This window comes from Pan troglodytes, chromosome 16, assembly GCF_028858775.2.
Source record: "Pan troglodytes isolate AG18354 chromosome 16, NHGRI_mPanTro3-v2.0_pri, whole genome shotgun sequence".
In the NCBI taxonomy this organism is placed as follows: domain Eukaryota; kingdom Metazoa; phylum Chordata; class Mammalia; order Primates; family Hominidae; genus Pan; species Pan troglodytes.
The window spans coordinates 26,009,563-26,033,305 of record NC_072414.2 but is presented as its reverse complement, the minus strand read 5'-3'; the positions used below and the strand labels follow the sequence as shown (position 1 = coordinate 26,033,305).

Genomic DNA, 23,743 nt, shown 5'->3' with positions numbered 1-23,743 from the left:
AATCAGTCCATCCATAAGCTGGAACATTTTGCAGCCATAAAAAGGAACTATGAAGCTTTTTATGTACGAATAAAGGATGATTTCCAAGATATATTTAGTAAAAAGAGCAAAGTGTGGAATTGCATTTATAGTATACTGTGGAAATATATATGTAAAACAGTACACATTATAGTTATATATAATCATATGTTAGGTAATACATTATTATATATTAGTGTATTTTATATTAAACAATTTATTTCTAGAATGTTATTCGTATATGTTAAATAAATATATATTTTGCCTCTTTTTTCACACAACTGGTAGCATACTATATATATACATATATATGTATATATGCATTTGTTTTTTTGTCTTTTTTTTTTTTTTTTTTTTTAAGAGACAGGGTCTGGCTATGTTGCCCAGGATGGAGTGCAATGGCTATTCACAGGCCTGCCATCATAGCACACTACAGCTTCAAATTCCTGGCCCTCCTGGCCTCAAGTGATCCTCCTGCTTCAACCTCCTGAATAGCTGGGACTACAGGCATGCCACTGTACCTGGCCTTATTTTTAATGTATATATTTTTCTGTAGATAGTTGACTATCTGTGGAAGAATACTCAGGAAAATGGCAACACTGATTGCCTCTTGAGAATTGGGTGACTAGGGAGAGAAGTAGGTGGGAGATTTTTTTTGTATACTCATACCTTTTGAATATTGTACCATGTGCCTTTGGAATATTGTACCATGTGACAAAGTCTATCAGATAAAGACCACCAAGGAACACACCTGCGGTCAAGTTAAGTTTATGAGCTTGCTGCTGTAAGGAAGACCCCACACCAGAGAAACCAAGGATATAACAGTACGAGGGAACAGAAGGAAACTTTTTTATTTTTTGAGATGGAGTCTCACTCTGTCGCCAGGGCTGGAGTGCAGTGGTGCGATCTTGGCTCACTGCAACCTCTGCCTCCCGGGTTCAAGTGATTCTCCTGTCTCAGCCTCCCAAGTAGCTGGGATTACAGGCACCCACCACTATGCCCAGCTAATTTTTTTTTGTATTTTTAGTAGAGACAGGGTTTCACCATGTTGGCCAGGCTAGTCTCAAACTCCTGACCTCGTGATTCGCCCGTCTCGGCCTTCCAAAGTGCTGGGATTACAGGCGTGAGCCACTGTGCCCGGCCCAGAAAGGAACTTTTACAAGATTTGGGCTTCTGTTGAATGATTGAGGAGAGTCTAGGGAAGCAAGGATTGGCTCTGGATTGGGTATCTCAGCAGTCTGTTCAGAGGCACGAGGAACAAAGCAAAGTCATTGGTAAGAAAGTGGTAATCACTGAAAAGAAGAAGGTTGTTAGGCATTTTGCAGGTGTGGTGTGGCCTTGGGAAGAAGTTTTCTGATGGCCTTGCCACTGGCCCTGTCTGTATCTAGTTGGTACATTACAGTCTGATTAAAATCAGCACTGATCTTTCCTTTCTCGGTCCTGAACTGACTTTTACTTTCTGACACTTGAATGTCTTATCTATTCAAAAACTAAGGCATATTTTAAAGTAAAAAGAATGAAAATAAACCTTCTCCACACACTTCTTGAGCCTAGATTACCAGTTCCCTAGCAAATAAGAAATTTATTTGGCGGACAAGAAAGTCAAGTGTGTGTGTGTGTGTGTGTGTGTTTCTGAGCAATGCTGCTCCTTCCGACGATCAAATATGAAGAAGTAACTATCTTCAGAAAAAAGATGAGGGCAAGTACCCCAGTACTGCAGTAGCTGATGCCTGGGAGACTGGAGTATAGGGGTGGCTCTGGGCATCATGTCCCCATCCCCTGCCAGGGCTGAGTACTTGGCTCTTGAATCTCTTTTTTCAATTGCTGTTACTCTTTCCCATGATGCTGACTCTAAGAGTGCACAAGGCTAAAACATGCATTGCTCTCAATAGGAATCTGTAGCAGAGACAGCGATGTTTAGGGCCAACAAAGATCTTGGGCAAGTCACTTCACTTTCCACCATAAAGAAAATGAAAGGGCTGGAGCAAATGATGCCTGAAATCTTGGCTAAGGCCTCAGCAATCAACATTGGCAGCAATCAACCCCTGCCCTCCTCCCCAATACAACCTTGTTATGTTCACAGTAAAACAATCACAACAGGAAGAATAGTGTAGCATCAGATAAATTGTCTTCCAATCCTTTTCACTAGAGGCAACCCTTAGTTAACAGTTATGTGTTTTTCCATCTATTTTTGTTCAGAGACAGTATCTCCTTCCCATTTTCCATTTAGGAAAAAAAAAAAGTGTAGCTCGCTGCCTGCACTCATTTAGTTTTACATAAACACCCTCTTTGAGGCTGAAGCAAATCTGACTGATTTTCAATGTGAAAATAAAATATAAAAACTGTTCTTGGTGCTAGGCGCAGTGGCTCACGCCTATAATCCCAGGACTTTGTGAGGCCCAGATGGGCGGATCACCTGAGGTCGGGAGGTCAAGACTAGCCTGACCAACATGGATAAACCCAGTCTCTACTAAAAATGCAAAATTAAGTGGGTGTGGTGGCACATGCCTGTAATCCCAGCTACTAGGGAGGCTGAGGCAGGAGAATCGCTTGAACCTGGGAGGTGGAGGTTACAGTGAGCCAAGATCATGCCATTGCACTCCAGCCTGGGCAACAAGAGTGAAACTCCGTCTCAAAACAAAACAAAACAAAACAAAAACAACAAAACTGTTCTTGGGGTTATTTCTTTTTTTTGAGATGGAGTCTCGCTATGTCACCCAGGCTGGAGTGCAGTGGTGTGATCTCAGCTCACTGCAACCTCCGCCTCATGGGTTCAAGCAATTCTCCTGCCTCAGCCTCCCAAGTAGCTTGGATTACAGGCATGTGCCACCACATCCAGCTAATTGTTGTATTTTTAGTAGAGACAGGGTTTCACCATGTTGGCCAGGCTGGTCTTGAATTCCTGATCTCAGGTGATCCACCCAGGTCGGCCTCCCAATCTTGGAGTTATTTCTAAACAGAACTTGTCTCTAATCCTAATGGAACAGATGTGTATGATGCTCGGTATTTAATAATTTTTTTTCGTGTGGTAAATTTCAAAGCATGGAACAACACAAAGCGGAACATCACATTGGGCACAAAAATAGCGCGTTTCTTTCCGGATCTTCTTGCCATCCTTGTCGTATTGGGAGCAGCAAATTTTGCAGCGACCAGTTGGATTCTGTTTCCCGGACGTTGCTGGTATGCTCTTGGGGAAATGTCTTCCAGACAGACGAAGAGGTGTGACATCATCGGAGCACGGACGACCTCGAAGATGTTGCTGCCCTGGCTTGTGATGCTTTTCCAGCATTCTTTCAATCAATGCCAGTCTGAAGTTTATATGGCTCATCGTGTGCTCAGGATTATCCTTCTTGAACAGGATGTAGGAGTTCAGCACTGTAATGTGTAGAAGATGGTGAAAGAATTTCTTATACCAAACCTTGTGTCTTTTGCGCTCAGATGGATAAGAAGTAAGCATTTGATCAGCCGAGTCCACTGCTCCCATATTCTCGTTATAATCCACAATGACACGTGGCCTTTTAGTTTTCTTTCCATTTCTATTGTTTACTTCAATCACAGTATCATTGTGGAATGTTGACAACATTGTCACCTCCTTGCCGTCACACCATTTCAGTGCCATAAGTTCACCACAGAATCTGGCTACAGTCGTCCCCTTTGCAATCCTTTTTTTCAGATCATTTGGAATCTGTTTTCTGTTCAAATGAGCTGTCCCAACTGCATCAGTCCTATTTTGATGTAATTCTCTGAAAAGCATGGGAGATATATTAAAGTTATCGAGGAAGACACAATACCCTTGGCCAAGAAGGTCATTGACCAAGGTAAGAACAATGCGTGATGATTTCAGGCCATCGGCTGAATCTTTCAAATTCATGCCAGGCCCTGTGTGAACAAGCGCATTCCACACATAACCAGACTGACTTTCACAAAGTACATATAGCTTCAGACCAAATCGTACTCGTTTTGTCGGGAGGTACTGCTTCATAGCTAATGGCCCCTTGAACAGCATCAGTGATTCATCAACTGCAATGTTTCTGTTTGGAGTATATACAGTTGAGAATTTATTTACAAGAAAGTCGAACACAGGTTTGATCTTCTGCAATGAAATCTGGGCCTTTGATTGACCAGCAGATATAGAAGAATTGTTGACAAAATGCAGGCACCGAAACAAAAGTAAAAATCTTTCACCAGTCATAATTTGCCTGAGATAAGGTGTATCCAAAAGAGGCCTTGTTGACCAAAACATCTCCAGCTCAGGTTTCTGCACAATACCTTGCAGTAACATTACTGCAAAAAAGACTTTGAGCTCGTCATTGTCAGTGTCTTTCCATTTATCCATTCGCGAAAATCCTTTCGGACCCGGTGGCTTTGAAGCCAACAAGGCAGCTTGGGCATTTGTTTCTCTAGTAATTTTTGAAACTAATTCCTCAGTAAAGAACAGTTCAAAATACTGCAATGGGTCAGTGATATCACTGACATCGACTTTTCTGCCAGGTGTGCCGGTAAAGTCATACCTTTGACGTGGAATCATAGCACGAGCTGACCATTTCATGGAGCGCCCTGAGTCACTTGATGTAGAGCTCTTTCCATCAGATTCTAAATGGGACAGAGGCCTGATCTTATCGTCTTCTAAAGCACTATCCGAAAAATTATCAGAATCATCTATTTCCGAAAAATCAGATTCATCAAATGAATCTTCAGCCAACAACTGTTCGAGACCGGTATTACTATCACGCATAGGAATGCTACGTTTTCTAGGATTTGACATTTCAGCGATCGAGAATTACTATATTTTGTAGATGGAAATACCACTACTAAAAACAGAATGCTATAAATAGAATGATGTCTTTTGTTTCAAAAGTCAATATACCAGAACCATGCGAAAATAACAGAAACGAGATATTTCGTGGCAAACTTTGGGAGTAAGGTTGGCACTGTAATCCACGAGTTATCTCGGCGTAAACGCTGCAGTCGCAGGCACAGCAGCGCGTAATCTCGGGGCTAAGGAGAAAGGGGTTAAACGCACACAGACAGAAGAAGCCTTTCATCTCATACGTCTTGGGGAGTCTCTAGAAGTTTTTTGAAAGGTCTCTTCTGGATGGTGTTTCTCCCGAAGCCAGTCTCGTCATCTTTTACTCCCGTGAGGTCCTTGGCCTCCGTGGCTGCCGCAGCAACACACACTTGACTTTCACTTCATGGGCAGTCCGCTTCATAGGCACTTGACACATGCTCTGTGCGCCGTCTTCCAATCCAGAGTGCCGGGAGCTAAGGGCAGTACTTCCGCCTTACTTCCGCCTCGCTAGTCGATCGGCCATCATCTCTTCCCTCTGGTTGGATCCCACAGCTTATGACAGAAACGGGCGCGCAGTGATGACAACATCAAGCCGCCAGCGGCGGCGGTGGCGGCCGGGAGACTGGGAGGGCTTCCGGGGCTGCCGGTCTGAGTGCAGAGCTGCTGTCATGGCGGCCGCTCTGTGGGGCTTCTTTCCCGTCCTGCTGCTGCTGCTGCTATCGGGGGATGTCCAGAGCTCGGAGGTGCCCGGGGCTGCTGCTGAGGGATCGGGAGGGAGTGGGGTCGGCATAGGAGATCGCTTCAAGATTGAGGGGCGTGCAGTTGTTCCAGGGGTGAAGCCTCAGGACTGGATCTCGGCGGCCCGAGTGCTGGTAGACGGAGAAGAGCACGTCGGTTTCCTTAAGTGAGCATCCTGAGGGCAGCGGGAAAAAGGCTGGGATGGAGGCCGGACAGGGACCCCACCAGGAGAGTTAAGCGTCAGGACGGGACAACATCGCTGTCTCAGACTGAAGGGGAGGGTGCCGCTAACGGTCTATGCCGGGAGACCTTGGGAGGCAGTCGGATGCTTTCCCTTTCCTGGTCCTGTACCTCTGGAATGAGCATGGCAGGCGCTCACCCCCTGCCCTGGTCAGAGCTTGGAGTCAGTTATTTCCAACCTTATTTTGGCCCCATGTGGGGACGATCATTCCTGGGCCCTGGGGACAGGTGGACCCTTATTAGTCTCTTGTTGGATTCTTTTATATCTCATCTGGTTTCCCTAGAACCTAGTCGTTTTTTGCATTCACTTCAGTCTTTTGGTAGCTTGTTATTATGTAGAAAGATGCGACACAAGTGGGAATTCTCAAAACCCAAAGGGCTTCTAGTGACGACATAGACTGGGAGGCTAATGTTACTGCTTCTAAAATTAATAGGCTCTGAAATCCCTAATCAAAGCACTTTTTTTTTTTTTTTTTTTGCTTGGGGGTGGGATTGTTGTTCTTTTTTACAGTTGAATTCATCGAGAGATTTGCTATATCACACTTGTCATTTATGTGAGACTAGGGTTCCTCTACATTGCTTTCTTGCTTCTGTCCTTTCATGCTATTAGTGGAAGTGGGTTTTCTGTCTATATTAAAAGACAGGACGAATTTGTTAGCACTAGTTTTGCAGCAGCCTGCTTTTGAAATGTCTAGGCACGCGTATGTTGTTTTAAATCTTTCCACCCTTACTTGGAGGTGAAACTGTAAACTGAAAGCAAATAATTAGGAAGTATTTCCTTTGGTGGGTTCGTACACCAGCAAATGGTATCTGAAAATCAGACAACTTAAATGTAGACATTTAAATCCAAATCTGATTTACATATTTGTTCAGATCATCTAAGTGCCCTTGAGTGGTTATTCAACCTCAGATTAATAAATAGTGACAAATTTACAACCAGTATTTTACTGCTGTCTGTCATTAAGAATCTGGCATTAGGGCATTCGTTAGAGTTTACCCTAATTAATGATGTTTTAATGATAAAGTTCTCATTAAGCTTTAGGAATAAGCCTTAATTGACCATTTGGCCACTCTTCTGTATACAGTTCTTTTAAAAAGCATTTAATTTCTGTTTAAAAATAGTATATTAGAAACAAAGTAGGAAAACAACCCTTAATGTTTCATTGTATCTTTCTTTTTATTTTTTTGAGACAAGGTCTTTTTCTGTTACTCAGCCTGGAGTGCAGTGGCGAGATCATAGTTCATGGCAGCTTCGAACTTCTGTACTCAAGTGATCCTCCTGTCTCAGCCTCCTGAGTAGATAGGACTACAGGCGGACGCCATCATGTCCAGCTAATTTTTTAATTTTTTGTAGAGACAGGGTCTTGCTATGTTGCCCGGTGTAGTCTCAAACTCCTGGCCTCAAGTGATATTTCTGCCTCAGCCTGTCACATTTTTGGGATTATAGGCGTGAGCCACGGTGCCTGCCATTTTTCCAGCTTCTTTTGGAATCATATGACTTAGGTTTTTACTAGTAAAATACAACATGTAGTAGTTTGTATCCTGCCTTTTTCACTTAATATTTTTGAACAGCTTTTGATACCATTTCATGTTCTTTATTTGTATGTAGAAAGGTTGATGGAGAATTTCCAGGCGCGGTGGCTCATACCTGTAATCTTACTTTGGGAGGCTGAGGTGGAAGGATCGCTTGAGCCCAGGAGTTTCAGACCAGCTGGGGCAACATAGTGGGACCCCATCTCTACAAAAAATAAATAATTAGCCAGGAGTGGTGGTGTGCACCTGTAGTCCAAGCTACTCAGGAGGCTGAGGTGGGAGGATCACTTGAGCCAAGGCGGTTGAGGCTGTAGTGAGCTGTGATCATGCCATTGCATTCCAGCCTGGGCTACAGAGCAAAACCCCGTCTCTCAGGAAAAAAAGAAACATTGATGGAGAATTAATATGAGGAGTTTATGGTGATAATCTTATTGGAAAAGGGGTAGGTAATTTGTATTGTAGCTGTTTTGCATGACTAGCACACAGTTTTGACTTATATTTGTGCTTACTGGAGGTGGCTTAGGACTTAGTTAATGGAGATAAAGGGAATTGGGCCTGAAGACTCCTCATGCCATTTCTTGCTATCATCACAATGTATATAAGCCATAATTTATTTAACCAGTCCTCTGTTTTTGGACAGGTGGTTTTCATGTGTTTTTGTTTGTTTGTTTGTTTACATAGTAATATTATATTCTATACTTTTTTGCACTTTTTATTATAGAAATTTTCAAACATTTATAGAATGGCATTCTACTGTTTTGTTTCATGTCTTTTGTGTACCTCATTAATTTCTTTCTGAAATATTTTTAAATGGTTCTAAGCATAATAGGATTTTACTTGTAAAAGCATTATTATGTATCTCCAAAAAATAAGGACTTAAACAAAAACCACATTACCATTATTGATTCAACAAAATAATCATGCCTTAATATCATCTAACAGTCCCATTTTTATGTTTCCTCAGTTATCTCAACAATATTTTTTATATAATCATTCTTTCAAGTCAGGATCCAATAAGGCCTACATTTTGTAGAGTACATTTTTAAGGATGAATTTTAAATTTTGTATTGCAAACTTTATGTTATTTTTCTCAAGTAAAATATTTACCTTAGGATGATAAATATATTTGCTTTTTCTTTAATTATTTCTGATATTATTTGTGTTCCACTGTCATCAGTTTGTTTTTTTCTGGATCTGAAAATATGTTTTGAAATTGGTTGAGTCAGGGCTGGGTACGGTGGCTCATACCTGTAATCCTAGCACTTTGGGAGGCCGAGGCAGGCGGATCACCAGAGGTCAGGAGTTCGAGACCAGCCTGGCCAACATGGAAAAATCCCGTCTCTACTAAAAGTACAAAAAAAAAAAAAAAAAATCAGCCAGGCATACTGGCGGTAGTCTGTAATCCCAGCTACTAGGGAGGCTGAGGCAGGAGAATCACTTAAACCCAGGAGGCGGAGGTTGCAGTGAGCAGAGATCACCCCACTGCACTCCATCCTGGGTGACAGAGTGAGACTCTGTCTCAAAAAAAAAAAAAAAAAGAAAGAAAGAAATTGGTTCAGTCAGGGTCCCATTAAGAAGTAGAAGATGCACTCAAATTAGAGTAATTCAAGGATAATTTAATGAAGGCATCAAACAGTGTAGTCATGGTGTTGGGAAACAGCCAGATTGTGCAGTACCCTGGAGCTTACAACCTCAAGGTTATTATCACCACCTCTAATCCTGAAGGAAGAGGAGAGTAGAGGTTACTGGAACCTTGAAGGGAAGAAAGGCCTGCATTGAAAGACACAAACCAGTCCCTTAACACAGCCAGTCAGAGGTGGCCTGTCAGTGAGAGGTCTGGAGGGAAAATAGACTAAGCTCATTTTCTTTCCTTCCTCCAGTCTGCAAAGAGGAGAAAGGTAGAGAGTGGATCTAGAGGGCAAATGGAACATGTCCAGGCCAGGCATAAGTTAACTTTTTTACATTTCAATTCTGGCTTAGTGTGCTCTGGAGTGACACTTTTTCATCTTACTTTTTTTTTTTTTTTTGAGACGGAGTCTCGATCTGTCATCCAGGCTGGAGTGCAATAGCACAATCTCGGCTCATTGCAACTTACGCCTCCCAGGTTCAAGTGATTCTCCTGCCCCAGCCTCCTGAGTAGCTGGGACTACAGGCGCATGCCACCACACCCAGCTAATTTTTGTATTTTTAGTAGAGACAGGGTTTCACCGTATTAGTCAGGATGGTCTCGTCATCTTGCTTTTTAGTAACTGTTGTGGATATCATCAGTATCAGTTATTCCTTTAACTATGAAAGAGCCTATGAGGATTTAAGAAGCATTATTTTAATATATTATTATGATATCGGGAATTCTCTGATACAGTTGGTCATTTTAGAACCATTTGTTTTCCTGAAACATAAACCTTTTTTCCCCCCTCGGAATAGTAGTTTCTCATTTTTCAAACAAATTAATTTTGATCTGTGAAATGAAATTATCAGCTCTTGATAGGATGGTTTTCTAAGTCTAGGAAGTTTAGAAGAAATCAGTACGGAAAAGATGGATGTTTTTAACTACATAAACATTTTAAGCTTCTAGTAACCAAAGTAAATGGGAATTATTTATAGCAAATAGAACAAATGGTACTTAAATACCTTTTATTATTTGTTAAAAAGAACAGAAAACCGGCCAGGCGCAGTGGCTCACGCCTGTAATCCCAGCACTTTGGGAGGCCGAGGCGGGCGGATCACGAGGTCAGGAGATTTGAGACCATTCTGGCTAACACGGTGAAACCCCGTCTCTACTAAAAATACAAAAAATTAACCGGGCGTGATGGAGGGGGCCTGTAGTCCCAGCTACTCGGGAGACTGAGGAAGGAGAATGGCGTGAACGCAGGAGGCGGAGCTTGCAGTGAGCCGAGATAGGGCCACTGCACTCCAGCCTGGGCAACAGAGTGAGACTCCGTCTCAAAAAAAAAAAAAAAAAAAAAAAAGAAGAAGAAGAAGAACAGAAAACCAAAAATTGCAGGTTAAAACTAGAACAAAATGCCTTTTTTTTTTTTTTTTTTTTTTTTTTTGGAGATGGAGTTTTTGCTCTGGTTGCCCAGGCTGGACAGCTCACTGCAACCTCTGCCTCCCGGGTTGAAGCAATTCTCCTATCTCAGTCTCCCGAGTAGCTGGGATTACAGGCATGCGCCACCACACCTGGCTAATTTTGTATTTTTAGTAGAGATGGGGTTTCTCCATGTTGGTCAGGCTGGTCTCTAACTCCCAACCTCAGGTGATCTGTCTGCCTCGGCCTCCCAAAGTGCTGGGATTACAGGCGGCAGCCACCACGCCTGGCCTGCCATTTTTAACAGTAAGAAGTTGTTGGGGGTGACTGGCAAAATTGGATCCCTAATATTTTAATAATAATGTATATTCAATGAAGACATGGCTTTAGAATGGGAATTGTGTTTCTGTCACCTGTCATCTCTACCCATAGAAGGAAAATAATTACTTTCTATGTCAGGCTTCTCTGCTACCCTGGAGTGGTCTTGGGTATTTTCAGAACCTATTCAGTGTAATTATAGACACTGAAGGCCGGCACAGTGGCTCATGCCTGTAATCCCAGCACTTTGGGAGGCTGAGACGGGTGGATTACCCGAGGTCAGGAGTTCGAGACCAGCCTGGCCAACATGGTGAAACCCCATCTCTACTAAAAATACAAAAATTAGCTGGGCATGATGGGGCACGCCTGTAATCCCAGCTACTCGGGAGGCTGAGGCAGGAGAATCGCTCGAACCCAGGAGGCGGAAGTTGCAGCGAGCTGAGATCGTGCCATTGCACTCCACCCTGAGCGTCGCAGCGAGACTCCGTCTCAAAAGAAAAAAGAAAAGAAACTGAAGCATAGGACAACTTTCGCCAAGGTTTTGTTTGTTTGTTTGCCCGTTGCTTTTAATGTCATTTTTCGGGAGAGTTGATTTGGGAATTAGCAAGTAAGAAAAGACTAAGCTGTTGATCAGTAGTAGCTAAACATGATTTTCATTTTTCCAGGACAGATGGGAGTTTTGTGGTTCATGATATACCTTCTGGATCTTATGTAGTGGAAGTTGTATCTCCAGCTTACAGATTTGATCCCGTTCGAGTGGATATCACTTCGAAAGGAAAAATGAGGTGAGGGCACCTGATTTAATTTTTGCCAAAAGCTAGGCTACTGAATACCTTAGTATATATTCCTTTTAGAATTAATAGTTTAGATGGAAAATTCTTTTTATTTAAACTACAGCTATTCCTTAAAACACTTAAAATATCCTCATTTATTTAATCTGAACATTGAAAAAATTGTAAAGTTGAGCTTCTTGCTCTGGCTTAAAATTTATTTTAAAGCTCCTAATATGATTACATAAAGAAAAGGTAAGATTACTTACTATAGGAGCTAAAGTGCTATGAAAGTTATAATTGAAATATGATTATTAAGTTGGAAATAATTTAACTTTTCTAAATTAGAAATACTATTCATCACCTGTTTTTCACTGGGATATTTTGATAATACCTCTTATTACCTATTTGATACTTCATTGATCTAGAAATTTCTGTGGTCCTTTCTTTATGGAATCTTTTATGTTCAATGGAAATATAGTATTTCTAGGGAAAACAATTGAGGTGAAAAGAACTATAGTCTAATTTAGACTGTGAGTGTGGAATAGCAAAACCTATTTGAAGTTGAAACATTTGTATAGTATCTATAGTCTTCAGAGTCAGCTTCCCATTATAATAGAACACATTTATTTATTTATTTTGTTGTCTCATGGCAATAGCATACTCTTTGGTCAAATCTGACCAGGAAATATATGAAGCAACTGCTAAGTGGTAATGTCTCTTCTTTAAGCTATCAAATATGACTATGTTGCAGTAATAAAGCACAGGTCATGCAAAGGCAAAAACAATTTCTGGAGGTGGAGGACTAATAAATAATTTTACTACTGATCTTTTTGGTGTCTGCGCAGCATATTTAGACTGACTTGTAGAGACTCAAAATTGAGCTGACACATGTTCAGTTAGTACCATACTATTTACATTTGAGTTAGTGTTTACTCCTAAAATTTGTTTCTTCTTTCTTTGCTTTCTTTGACATTGAAAGTTTTAAAAATTTAATATGTAAATATGCCATAATTCAAATAGAATGAGTCACATATGGAGTTGTCACATCCTTTATCTTAGCTGCGTGTTAGTCCATTGGTGGATTTGACATCATTTATATAACCGGCTCCTATTGATAGACAAGCAGTGATTTCTTTCTCTTCTTTTAGCATGTATACTAAACAGAGACAGTTATCAAGAGAATATTCTTTTTTTTTTTTTTTTGAGACAAAGTCTTGCTCTGTTGCCCAAGCTAGAGTGCAGTGGCGCAATCTTGGCTCATTGCATCCTCTGCCTCCCAGGTTCAAGGGATTCTCGTACCTCAGCCTCCCAAGTAGTTGGGATTACAGCTGCACGCCACCATGCCTGTCTGATTTTTTGTTTGTTTGTTTGAGATGGAGTCTCGCTGTGTCACCCAGGCTAGAATGCATTGGTGTGATTTCGGCTCACTGCAACCTCTGCCTCCTGGGTTCAAGCAATTCTTCTGCCTCAGCCTCCTAAGTAGCTGGGACTACAGGCACCTACCACCAACGCCCGGCTAATTTTTGTATTTTTAGTAGAGACGGAATTTCACCATATTGGCCAGGCTAGTCTTGAACTCCTGACCTTGTGATCTGCCCGCCTCCAAAAGTCCTGGGATTACAGGCGTGAGCCACGGCACCTGGCCTGATTTTTTTATTTTTTGTAGAGATGGGGTTTCGCCATGTTGGCCAGGCTGGTCTCAAACTCCTGACCTCAAGTGATCTGCCCACTTTGGCCTCCCAAAGTGCTGGGATTACAGATGTGAGCCACTGCACCTGTCCAAGAGAATATTCCTGATATTATCAGGAAAGTAATACTCTAATGCCACTAATATATTCTTAAAAACAGATTACTTTTCCCCCCTACTTTGTAGAGAGACAAAATCTTGCTATGTTGCCTAGGCTGGAGTGTAGTGGTTTTTCTCAGGTGCAATCATAGCCCGCTACAGCCTCAAATTAACCTTTAGTGATCTTCCCACCTCAGCCTCCTAAGTAGCTGGGATTATAGGCATGACTGTACCACTGCACTCCAGCCTGGGCAACAAAGCAAGATCCTGTCTCAAAAAAAAAAAAAAATATATATATATATATGTGTGTGTGTGTGTGTGTGTGTGTGTGTGTGTGTATACATATATGTGTATATGTAAAGTTCTTTTATATTAAATCTGTGCCTTAAAGGACTTATTCATGACTTTTTGTATATTTTAGAATTGTAAGCTTGGAAATGGAGGGGTATGTGGATCACAGTATATGTTATATATACTGCTTTAAACATTTTTTTTATATTGAAAACACAATATTGGACGGAATGAGAGCTGCTACACAAAAGGGAATACTTGTATTTTTTTTTAATCCTTTTTACTCTGGTTAAATTTTGAATAAATTGTCTTAGCAAATAGGAATATTGTTTTAAATATAGACGGTCCCCAGCTTACAATGGTTCAACTTATAATTTTTTTTTTTTTTTTAATTTGGGACAGTCTCGCTCTGTCACCAGGCTGGAGTGCAGTGGCGTGATCTCGGCTCACTGCAACCTCCGCCTCCCGGGTTCAAGCGATTCCCCTGCCTCAGCCTCCTGAGTAGCTGGGACTACAGGCATGCGCCACCACTCCCAACTAATTTTGCATTTTTAATAGAGGCAGGGTCTCACCATGTTGGCCAGGATGGTTTCGATCTCTTGACATCATGATCCTCCTGCCTCGGCCTCCCAAAGTACTGGGATTACAGGTGTGAGCCACTGTGCCCAGCCCTCAACTTAGAATTTTTTGACTTTACCATGGTGCGAAAGCGATACACAGTAGAAACCATACTTTAAGTACCCATAACAACCATTCTTTTTTTTATGCTTAGTACAGAATTTAGTAAGTTACATGAATTAAATAAGTTTCTTATTATAAAGTGGGCTTTGTATTAGGTTATTTTGCCACTGTTGGCTAATGTAAGTATTCTGAGCACTTTTAAGGTAGGCTAAGCTAGGCTATGTTGTTCTGTGAGTTAGCTGTATTAAATGCATTTTTGACTTACAGTATTTTTCAATCTATAATGGGCTTATCGGAATGTAAATTGAGGAGCAACTGTATAAAGTTTTCATTGCCTTTTTACCTTGAGTAAAGAGTACTTCCTGCTTTAGCACTTATGAACTGGTTGCAGCAGTGGGATTCATGTTCTCAGATACATTCCTGATGATTGGATGTCTGAAACATAGGTTAAATTAAAAAAAAGAAAAAATTATTTAAAAATTATTTTAATAATTAGGGATGGGGCTGGGTGCGGTGGCTCACACCTGTAATCCCAGCACTTTGGGAGGCCGAGGCAGGCGAATCACGAGGTCAGGAGTTCAAGACCAGCCTGACCAACATGATGAACCCCATCTCTACTAAAAATACAAAAATTAGCCGGGCATGGTGGCGTGTGCCTGTAATTCCAGCTACTCAGGAGGCTGAGGCAGGAGAATCACTTGAACCCGGGAGGCAAAGGTTGCAGTGAGCCGAGATTGCGCCACTACACTCCAGCCTGGGCTTCAGAGCGATATTTCGTCTCAAAAAAATAAAAAATAAATGGGGGTGTGACAGAGTAGAGAACAAAGTGGGATTCATATAAGATCCTAATTCTTTTTGTGTGTGTGTGTGTGTGTGTATGTGACGGAGTCTCACTCTGTCACCCAGGCTGGATTGCAGTGGTGCACCCTCAGCTCACTACAATCTCCACTTCCTGGGTTCGAGTGATTCTCCTGCCTCAGCCTCCCAAGTAGCTGGGATTACAGGCACGTGCCACCATGCCTGGCTAATTTTTGTATTTTTAGTGGAGACAGGTTTTACCATGTTGGCCAGGCTGGTCTCAAACTCCTGACCTCAAATGATCCACCCACCTTGGCCTCCCAAAGTGCTGAGATTACAGGCATTAGCCACTGTGCCCAGCCTTGACCAATATTTTATAAGCATGCAGCATGCATGATAAATTGGTTTTGAATATATGTGGGATTTTCAGTTCTGACATTTTGGCAGAGAAATGCTGGATAAAAATATGACGAACATTTTCTTTTATTAATAAATGCATAGCTCCCCCCAAAACAAAGGAAATTCCTAGGGGATAAACTATAAAGCACTTCCCCACCTGGAGATTTTGATATTCTCTAACCCAGAAGGCTTAGATTTAATTAGCAATGTGCAGGGAGGAGGCAAGCCATGGGCTTGCTTGGAGTCAGAATTAGATCTAAAATTTGGTCCTCCCTTTGACCTTTGGTACTAAAATGCAGAAGGCCCTGGATTTTCGGAGGGAAAAGTCTGATGCTGGCCTTTGGGGGAAAAAGTCTCCCCTGAAAACTGATAGTTACGCTCCTATACTCATTACAATTTGGGGTATGAATTTATTACTTTCTGCATAATCCAGGAACTTCCAAGCTAAGCAATGAACAAAATAGTTTCTGTTTATAATTCCCAAATTCCTGGCAGTAACAAATGCATAATCTCTCTGGAAGGAGATACCCTTTGTATCTCTTTACTTAAATAAAGGTAAATAAAGTCTACTAAACTTACAAAGAACCCAAGAAAACAGTCTACATTGAGTCAGCAAATAAATCAGACCTCTAAGAACTTTAAATAGTAGAATTATTAGATATAGACTGTAAAATAATTTAATGTATATTTAAAGTACTTAAGGAAATAAAAGACTGCCATAGAAATGATATACCAAAATAGGCTATAGATATTTGAAAAAAGAATAGAATAGAATCTCTACAATGAATAAAGGCATTGAAATATACAACTAAATGGATGCATTAAGAGACTGAGCAGAAGTTTGATGAAGTGGGAGATAGATCAGAAAAAAAATTTCCCAACACAGCAATGACAGTGAAATAGGAGAGGCAGTTTTCAAAAAGTAAAATGGATCCTATGTAAACATGGATGAGAATTTTGATTAAAATTAGTGCGTCTTTGGTGAAAAATGTAGCGTTACCTATAGCACTGCTGCAGTGCTTTCTTGCATTATAACATTTTCTGGCAATATAGCCTTAAAAATTGGTTACATCCAATAATGCATTTCTTAGACCATCAAAAAAATAAAATCCAGTATTTTTGTATGGTATAATGAAGTAAATTCATTACTAAATATAATCAAATAACTTTAGCACCAGAAGGATTCTAAAAGAACTTTTGACATAAATAGAAGTTAGGGAACTGATTTAATCCCACAGGTCTAGGTAATGACAGAGCTGCAGCTAGAAGATTCCAAGTCTAGCGTTTTTTTCTCTGTGTTTTGCTGCATATTTTAGACATGTAGATAAAGCTATTTTGGTCAGATTTTCAAGATCAAAAGTTTAGGTTTTAAAGCATTTTGGAAAAAGCTGAAAGTGTGTATAAGGCATTGCTAATATAATATAAGCAGTTCTTTTAACCAGTAATGTTTTTAATGGAATTACTGTTGCTTTCCCCATGTTGCTTTATCAGAGCAAGATACGTGAATTACATCAAAACATCAGAGGTTGTCAGACTGCCCTATCCTCTCCAAATGAAATCTTCAGGTCCACCTTCTTACTTTATTAAAAGGGAATCGTGGGGCTGGACAGACTTTCTAATGAACCCAATGGTATGTATCAGGCTAAAATAAAGCACTTTACTAATACCTAATTTGCTTCTAGGCAGTGGAAACTTCAAACCTCTGTGAGATAGAAAGCTGAGGTCAGATTGGTGGATGAAAGGATAATTGTGAATAATTTGCAGATTTCAGAAGAATAGTGGCTTTGGGAATACATAATGAAGAGAATATAATGAGAATTGCACTGTAGATTTGATTATTGAAATGTGTAATAGAAATTGGATAAATATTTATAGCATGTTTTACATTTCAAATAGAATAAGAATACTCAGTAAGTCAGTCATACCTGGAGCTGTCTCATTCTTCATACTACCTGCGTATTTTTTGTTTGTGGTTTGTTTTGGCTTTTTTTAGACGGGGTTTCGCTCTTGTTGGCCAGGCTGGAGTGCAATGGTGCGATCTCGGCTCACCACAACCTCCGCCTCCCACGTTCAAGCGATTCTCCTGCCTCAGCCTCCCAAGTAGCTGGGATTACAGGCATGTGCCACCACGCCCGGCTAATTTTGTATTTTTAGTAGTGACAGAGTTTCTCCATCTTGGCCAGGCTGGTCTTGAACTCCTGACCTCAGGTGATCTGCCCGCCTCGGCCTCCTAAAGTGCTGGGATTACAGGCGTGAGCCACCGCACCCAGCCATACTACCTGCATATTATTAGTCCATTGATGAATGTGCCATCATTTATTAACCAGCCCCTATTGATAGCACAAGTAAGGATTTCTTCCTCTTTTTTTAACATGTGTAGTGAAGAGAAAAGTTATTCTATGGTAATTTAAGTAGTTGGCATTATGAACCGATGTTATGATACTCACTAATAATAAAACACTAATAGCATGCATTCTTTAAAAATTTGTTTTTATTTTTAATTATTATAGGTGCCTAATAGATGTACATTTATGAAGTACATATGATGTTTTGATATAGGCATACGATGTGTATTAATCACATCAGGGTAATTGGGATATCCCTCACCTTAAGCATTTATCATGTTTTTATAAATGTTAGGAACATACCAATTCCACTCTTTGATTGTGATTTTAAAATATACAATAAATTATTGTTGACTATCATTAAGAAAACAGTTTTTAGAAACAAATCGACCTTTTCTTTTGCTGTTTTTAAAAATTGAATTGCTGTCTTAGAATTTATCTAAGTAGGCCAGGTGCGGTGGCTCACGCCTGTAATCCCAGCACTTTGGGAGGCTGAGGTGGGCGGATCACAAGGTCAGGAGTTCGAGACCAGCCTGGCCAACATGGTGAAACCTTGTCTCTATCAAAAATATAAAAAGTTAGCTGGGTGTAGTGGCGGGGACCTGTAATCCCAGCTACTCGGGAGGCTGAGGCAGGAGAACTGCTTGAACCAGAGCGGGTGGAGGTTGCAGTGAGCCAAGATTGCACCACCACACTTCAGCCCGGGGAACAGAGCGAGACCGTGTCTCAAAAAATAAAAACAAAAATAAAATAATTTATCTAAGTTTTGGTCATAATCCTTGCTGATAGCTATTTAGATCACACATGATCTATTTTCAGAGGCTGTATATCCCCTAGGGAGGAATAAATTAGTACCTAGAATCTGTTATCAGAGATAAAGAGGCGGGGGGAGACTGGATGGAAGAAGTCAGCAGTGAAACTCCAGAGGTTATTCACCTTCCATGTTCTCATTTCTGAAATTCCGTGGAAGTGTATCTAGTGCTCCAGTGCTTGATGCTTCTAGGTCATTTTTCAAAACTGGTCTGCTAAAGTAGGTCAGTTTTCCAAGAACCACAGTCACCTGAAAAGAGCAGTTAGCTTGCCATCAGATCACCAATCCCATTGCCAGACTATAGATTGAAAAAAAAAAAAAAGGGAATAGATAGTTCCATTTGCAAACGATTTGTGTTAAATAACACTGTAACTCTGCAAAAAGATAGGTGGGTGGCACAACTATGAAGTGAGGTGTCTATAAAGTCCAAACATACATACAGAAAACTTTAATATTCTTTTATAGTCCACCATAGTCAGACAGACAGCCCCTTGCTATCATCAGAACTGGCTCAGTAGAATTGAGGTGGTTGCTACTAGTGTTATTGTATAGACAACATTTAAATCTTTAATTTTACCATTGGTTGTTAAGTGCAGTTTTTGTTCTATTAACTGTAAAGTGGGGGAAAAACATTTTCTGGATTTTTTTTTTTCTGCAGGTTATGATGATGGTTCTTCCTTTATTGATATTTGTGCTTCTGCCTAAAGTGGTCAACACAAGTGATCCTGACATGAGACGGGTAAGATGATGGTCCAGCTATGGATTTTTTTTTTTTTTTTAAGAGATAGAGCCTCTGTTGCTCAAGCTGGAATGCAGTGGCACAATCAGTTTGAGTGGCCTCAAACTCCTGGGCTCAAGCTATCCACCTGCCTCAGCCTCCCAAAGCACTGGGATTATAGGTCCGAGGCACCATGCCTGGCCCCATCTGTGGGTTTTTGAACCGTATTGTAGTGTTTGCTCTCTCCCATCATAGCTGGGTAGCTTAGTTTTTCTCAATTTTATTCTAGTTCCCAAGCCAAATTAATCTAGAGGTTGTATTAACATAGTATCATGTTTATGGCTTTTAATTAGTTGCTTCCATTAGACTAGATAAATTGTTAGTTCTGCCTGATAAAGGCCTGGATCTCTTTATGTAGCTAAAACATCTTACTGCATCCTAGCCTCTTTGTGTGCCTTACTTTTTAAATAGCTGAAATGTACAATACTTCTGGTATGCTTAATCTAAATATTTTACAAAGTGATTGTTCCTATGATCTGCCTTTACTTTACAAAACTCTCTTCAGAGTACATACTCAGTTTATGTGTTCAGACACACAGATAGACCAAGGGGGATGGATAAGTAGAAGAGTGACCTTTGAATTCTGTTCCACAAAACCATACTGGTTCTGCAGAGGGAGAGGATTTGCTAAGTAGGATGCTTCCAATTTAGTGCCACCACATTTTCTCTTTGAATATTGGCTTCTATTTGAACTCTTCATTTTTTCAAAAAACCATCATGCATTTTTCCGTTCAACCATCAACAAGTATCTTCTGAGTTTCAAGGTTCCCCATTTTATTTGGTATATAGATGTGGTGACATTTTATTCATTCCTGAGTAAACATTTATCAATTTCTAGGGTCTAGATACTGGAGATACAGAAATGAATTATAGGCCATACCTGTCATCAGTAGGCTCAGTCCCAGTTAAATGTAGAAAATAGAATGGATTTATCAAATATTCTTCTTGCTATCAGGGGATTTTGTGACTTTTTCTTTTCTTTTTTCTTAATAGAAATTTGTCTTATTTCTTAAAGAAATAAGGTAAATAAAAATGTTTGCTAAGGTAGTAGGAGATTACGTTCTGTGGAAGGTAATAAGGGGTATATTCAAAGCAGGAATGGCAGAAAAAGATTCATAGGAAAAGAAAGGTTTTTGATATTTCAAAATGTTTTATTGGTGAATGTTTGCATTTTTGCTTCAGTGTTAGACTGAAAGTAATACATCCTGTGCATTCCTTGTATATGTTAAGCCAATTAACTGTGGCATCAGTAGAAGGAAACATCAGAAGTCACATTTGATTAAAAGTTCATTCTGGCCGGGCGCGGTGGCGCAGGCCTGTAATCCCAGCACTTTGGGAGGCCAAGGCAGGTGGATCACCTGAGGTCAGGAGTTCACGACCAGCCTGACTAACATGGTGAAACCCCGTCTCTACTAAATACAAAAAAATTAGCCGGGCATGGTGGCGCATGCCTGTAATCTGAGCTACTTGGGAGGCTGAGACAGGAGAATCGCTTGAACCTGGGAGGCAGAGGTTGCAGTGAGCCGAGATCGTGCCATTGCACTCCAGCCTGGGCAATAAGAGCAAAACTCCGTTAAAAAAAAAAAAAAAGTTCATTCCTTGTGAAGTGCTTTGCACATAGTAAGCATCTTAAAAAGTTGATTCAAGAGCTTCAGAAGCTCTCTTCCTTGGCACTGCCTGCAGAGGTGGCACCATCTCCTACTTGGCATCATGGCTGCCCTCAGATCCTTTGTGAAGCCCAAGATCATCAAAAAGACAACTAAGAGGTTTATCTGGCACCAGTCAGACCAATATGTCAAAATTTAGCTTAACTGGCAGAAACCTAGAGGTGTTGACAACAGTGTTCGTAGAAGACTCAAGGGCCAGATCTTGATCCCCAACATTGGTTATGGGAGCAGCAAAGAAACAAAGTACTTACTACCCAGTGGCTTCTGGAAGTTCCTGATCTACAACATCAAGGAGCTGGAAGTACTGCTGATCTGCAACAAATGTTACCGTGCTGAGATTACTCACAGTGTTTCCTCCAAGAACCACAAAACCATCTGGAAAGAGCAGCCCAGTTGGCCATCACAGTCACTAGTCCCAATGCCAGGCTCCACAGTGAGGAAAAGGAATCAACGGCTCTCATGCATGTTTTATTTGTGTTTAAATAAAACCACAAAAACTGAAAAAAAAAAAAAAAAAAGGGAGCTTCAGAATTGAACAGATTCAAAAATAGAGTTGATATATGTTTGCAGGGACTCAAGAGCTGTTACCATATACATTTATTTCTTAATTATTGGGGCATGTTAACATACTTGATTTATGTTTACGATATTTCTTTCGCTAGCCTTATTTGTAAAAGCAACTTCTCCTTTAAAACTTAGGAATCAATTCTACCTTTGTGGGAAAAGCTCAAGCTAATATCCCAACAGTGTTCAATTTGAAATGGAAGCCTAGTGCTGTGCTGTGTGCCTATAGTCCCAGCTGCCCAGGAAGCTGAGGCAGGAGGATCACCTGAGCACTGTCTCCTAAAAAAAAAAAAAGAAAAGAAAAAAATGAAAGAAATGATAGATAATATAGTATTTGCTATCTTTTTCATGTATGAATGGACTAAAGTCAATTTTAAGTTCACTTTGAGAATGTCACTTAAAATTTAAATGAAGCAGATGTTACATTAATATTATATAACTATCAAACAGTACTTTATAGATTTTTCGCTCAATTAAAGGGGAGGACAAATACTCAAAAGTGCCAAGTCCTATCCTGTTTTGCCAGTGACTTCTTTGTAACAGTATGTTGCTTGCTTTAGAGTCTAATTGAAGTCATGCAAGCCATACAGCATTCATAGATTTACTACTGAGGCTTATAAATGAATTCTTAGAAATATTGCACTTATTTTCCAAACTTTACTGATACCTTGATATATAGTTAAAAATTAATATTCTGGTTATATGCATCTAAAGGAAGCATGAACTTAAAAATGTACTCATTAAAACAATAAGAAATCACTTTAATCAGAAAACATAAAATAAGAGAGGAATATGATCAAATATATTCAGTATCAGAAAAAAATGTTCTTTATTAAGACAAGCAGAATCACACGAAAGGGAACATCACACACGGGGCCTGTTGTGGGGTGGGGGGAGGTGGGAGGGATAGCATTAGAAGATATACCTAATGTTAAATGACAAGTTAATGGGTGCAGCACACCAACATGGCACATGCGTACGTATGTAACAAACCTGCACGTTGTGCACATGTACCCTAAAACTTAAAGTATAATAATAAAAAAAAAGGCAAGCAGAATCAAACCCTAGGCAATCATTTATTGGACATTTACTAAGAGTCAAAATGTCTAGTGGTATAAAGGAGATATGGAAAATAGTTACTAATGATATATAGGTGAAGTACTACTGAGTATGATGTTGCATCATTGCTCAGAACCAGTACCTTTCACTTGTTCTACTCCTTTACTTTTTCCTTAATAGGAAGTATTAGGAGTTAAAAGACTCGAAGGATCCTACATATCATTGTGCCTTGTCTTCTTGCAGGAAATGGAGCAGTCAATGAATATGCTGAATTCCAACCATGAGTTGCCTGATGTTTCTGAGTTCATGACAAGACTCTTCTCTTCAAAATCATCTGGCAAATCTAGCAGCGGCAGCAGTAAAACAGGCAAAAGTGGGGCTGGCAAAAGGAGGTAGTCAGGCCGTCCAGAGCTGGCATTTGCACAAACACGGCAACACTGGGTGGCATCCAAGTCTTGGAAAACCGTGTGAAGCAACTACTGTAAACTTGAGTCATCCCGACGTTGATCTCTTACAACCGTGTATGTTAACTTTTTAGCACATGTTTTGTACTTGGTACACGAGAAAACCCAGCTTTCATCTTTTGTCTGTATGAGGTCAATATTGATGTCACTGAATTAATTACAGTGTCCTATAGAAAATGCCATTAATAAATTATATGAACTACTATACATTATGTATATTAATTAAAACATCTTAATCCAGAAATCAAATCATCTTTCTTTTTTTTTACTTAATGTTTCTTTTTTTCTGACAATTTTCTTCAATTATCTGAGGCTTGAAATTGACCTTTCCTCTTTAAAAGGGAGTGGTTGTTATTTTTAGACAGCATGCACATTGTTTTTTATGTGGCCACACCTTTCAAAATTTTCAGCTCTCTGCCATTTAATTCTGATAATCTGAGCCATATGTTGCTGATGTAGTTTCAATTTTTTATTATTACAGTTAGTTTCAGAGTATGGATATATGAATCACAATAGATCTTATCAACTATTTTATTCTGGTTACCATCTATGGTATTCGTCTTACAATTATTGAGTACCAGCTTTGTGCTGTGATGCAAGGTAGAATACAGAGATGGATAATATACAAGTGCTTCTCCTTGATAGAACTTATTATGTCGGGAG

The 23,743-nt window shown here is 40.2% G+C and overlaps 2 protein-coding genes and 1 pseudogene across 2 annotated transcripts; 2 read left to right on the top strand and 1 right to left on the bottom strand.

Moving 5' to 3' along the window:
* Window positions 1–341: 341 nt before the first annotated feature.
* Window positions 342–4,783, bottom strand: PGBD4 (piggyBac transposable element derived 4). Its single transcript, XM_016927898.3, has one exon. The coding sequence runs from the start codon at window positions 4,781–4,783 to the stop codon at window positions 3,026–3,028; it is 1,758 nt and encodes a 585-aa protein (XP_016783387.1). The 3' UTR covers window positions 342–3,025.
* EMC7 (ER membrane protein complex subunit 7) lies at window positions 3,005–23,329 on the top strand. Its single transcript, XM_510278.7, has 5 exons — window positions 3,005–5,711; window positions 11,330–11,449; window positions 16,884–17,022; window positions 19,207–19,287; window positions 22,860–23,329. Exons 1-5 carry the CDS (start codon window positions 5,242–5,244, stop codon window positions 23,010–23,012), a joined length of 963 nt encoding a protein of 320 aa, XP_510278.4. The 5' UTR covers window positions 3,005–5,241; the 3' UTR covers window positions 23,013–23,329.
* Window positions 20,949–21,602, top strand: LOC134808507 (large ribosomal subunit protein eL32-like; annotated as a pseudogene).
* Window positions 23,330–23,743: the final 414 nt, after the last annotated feature.

Coding starts and splice junctions, on each gene's coding strand:
- PGBD4 (XM_016927898.3), bottom strand. CDS start 4,783: ATGTCAAATCCTAGAAAACGTAGCATTCCTATGCGTGATAGTAATACC.
- EMC7 (XM_510278.7), top strand. CDS start 5,242: ATGCTCTGTGCGCCGTCTTCCAATCCAGAGTGCCGGGAGCTAAGGGCA. Junction 17,023..19,206: donor ACTTTCTAATGAACCCAATG/GTATGTATCAGG, acceptor TTTTTTCTGCAG/GTTATGATGATGGTTCTTCC. Junction 19,288..22,859: donor GTGATCCTGACATGAGACGG/GTAAGATGATGG, acceptor GTCTTCTTGCAG/GAAATGGAGCAGTCAATGAA.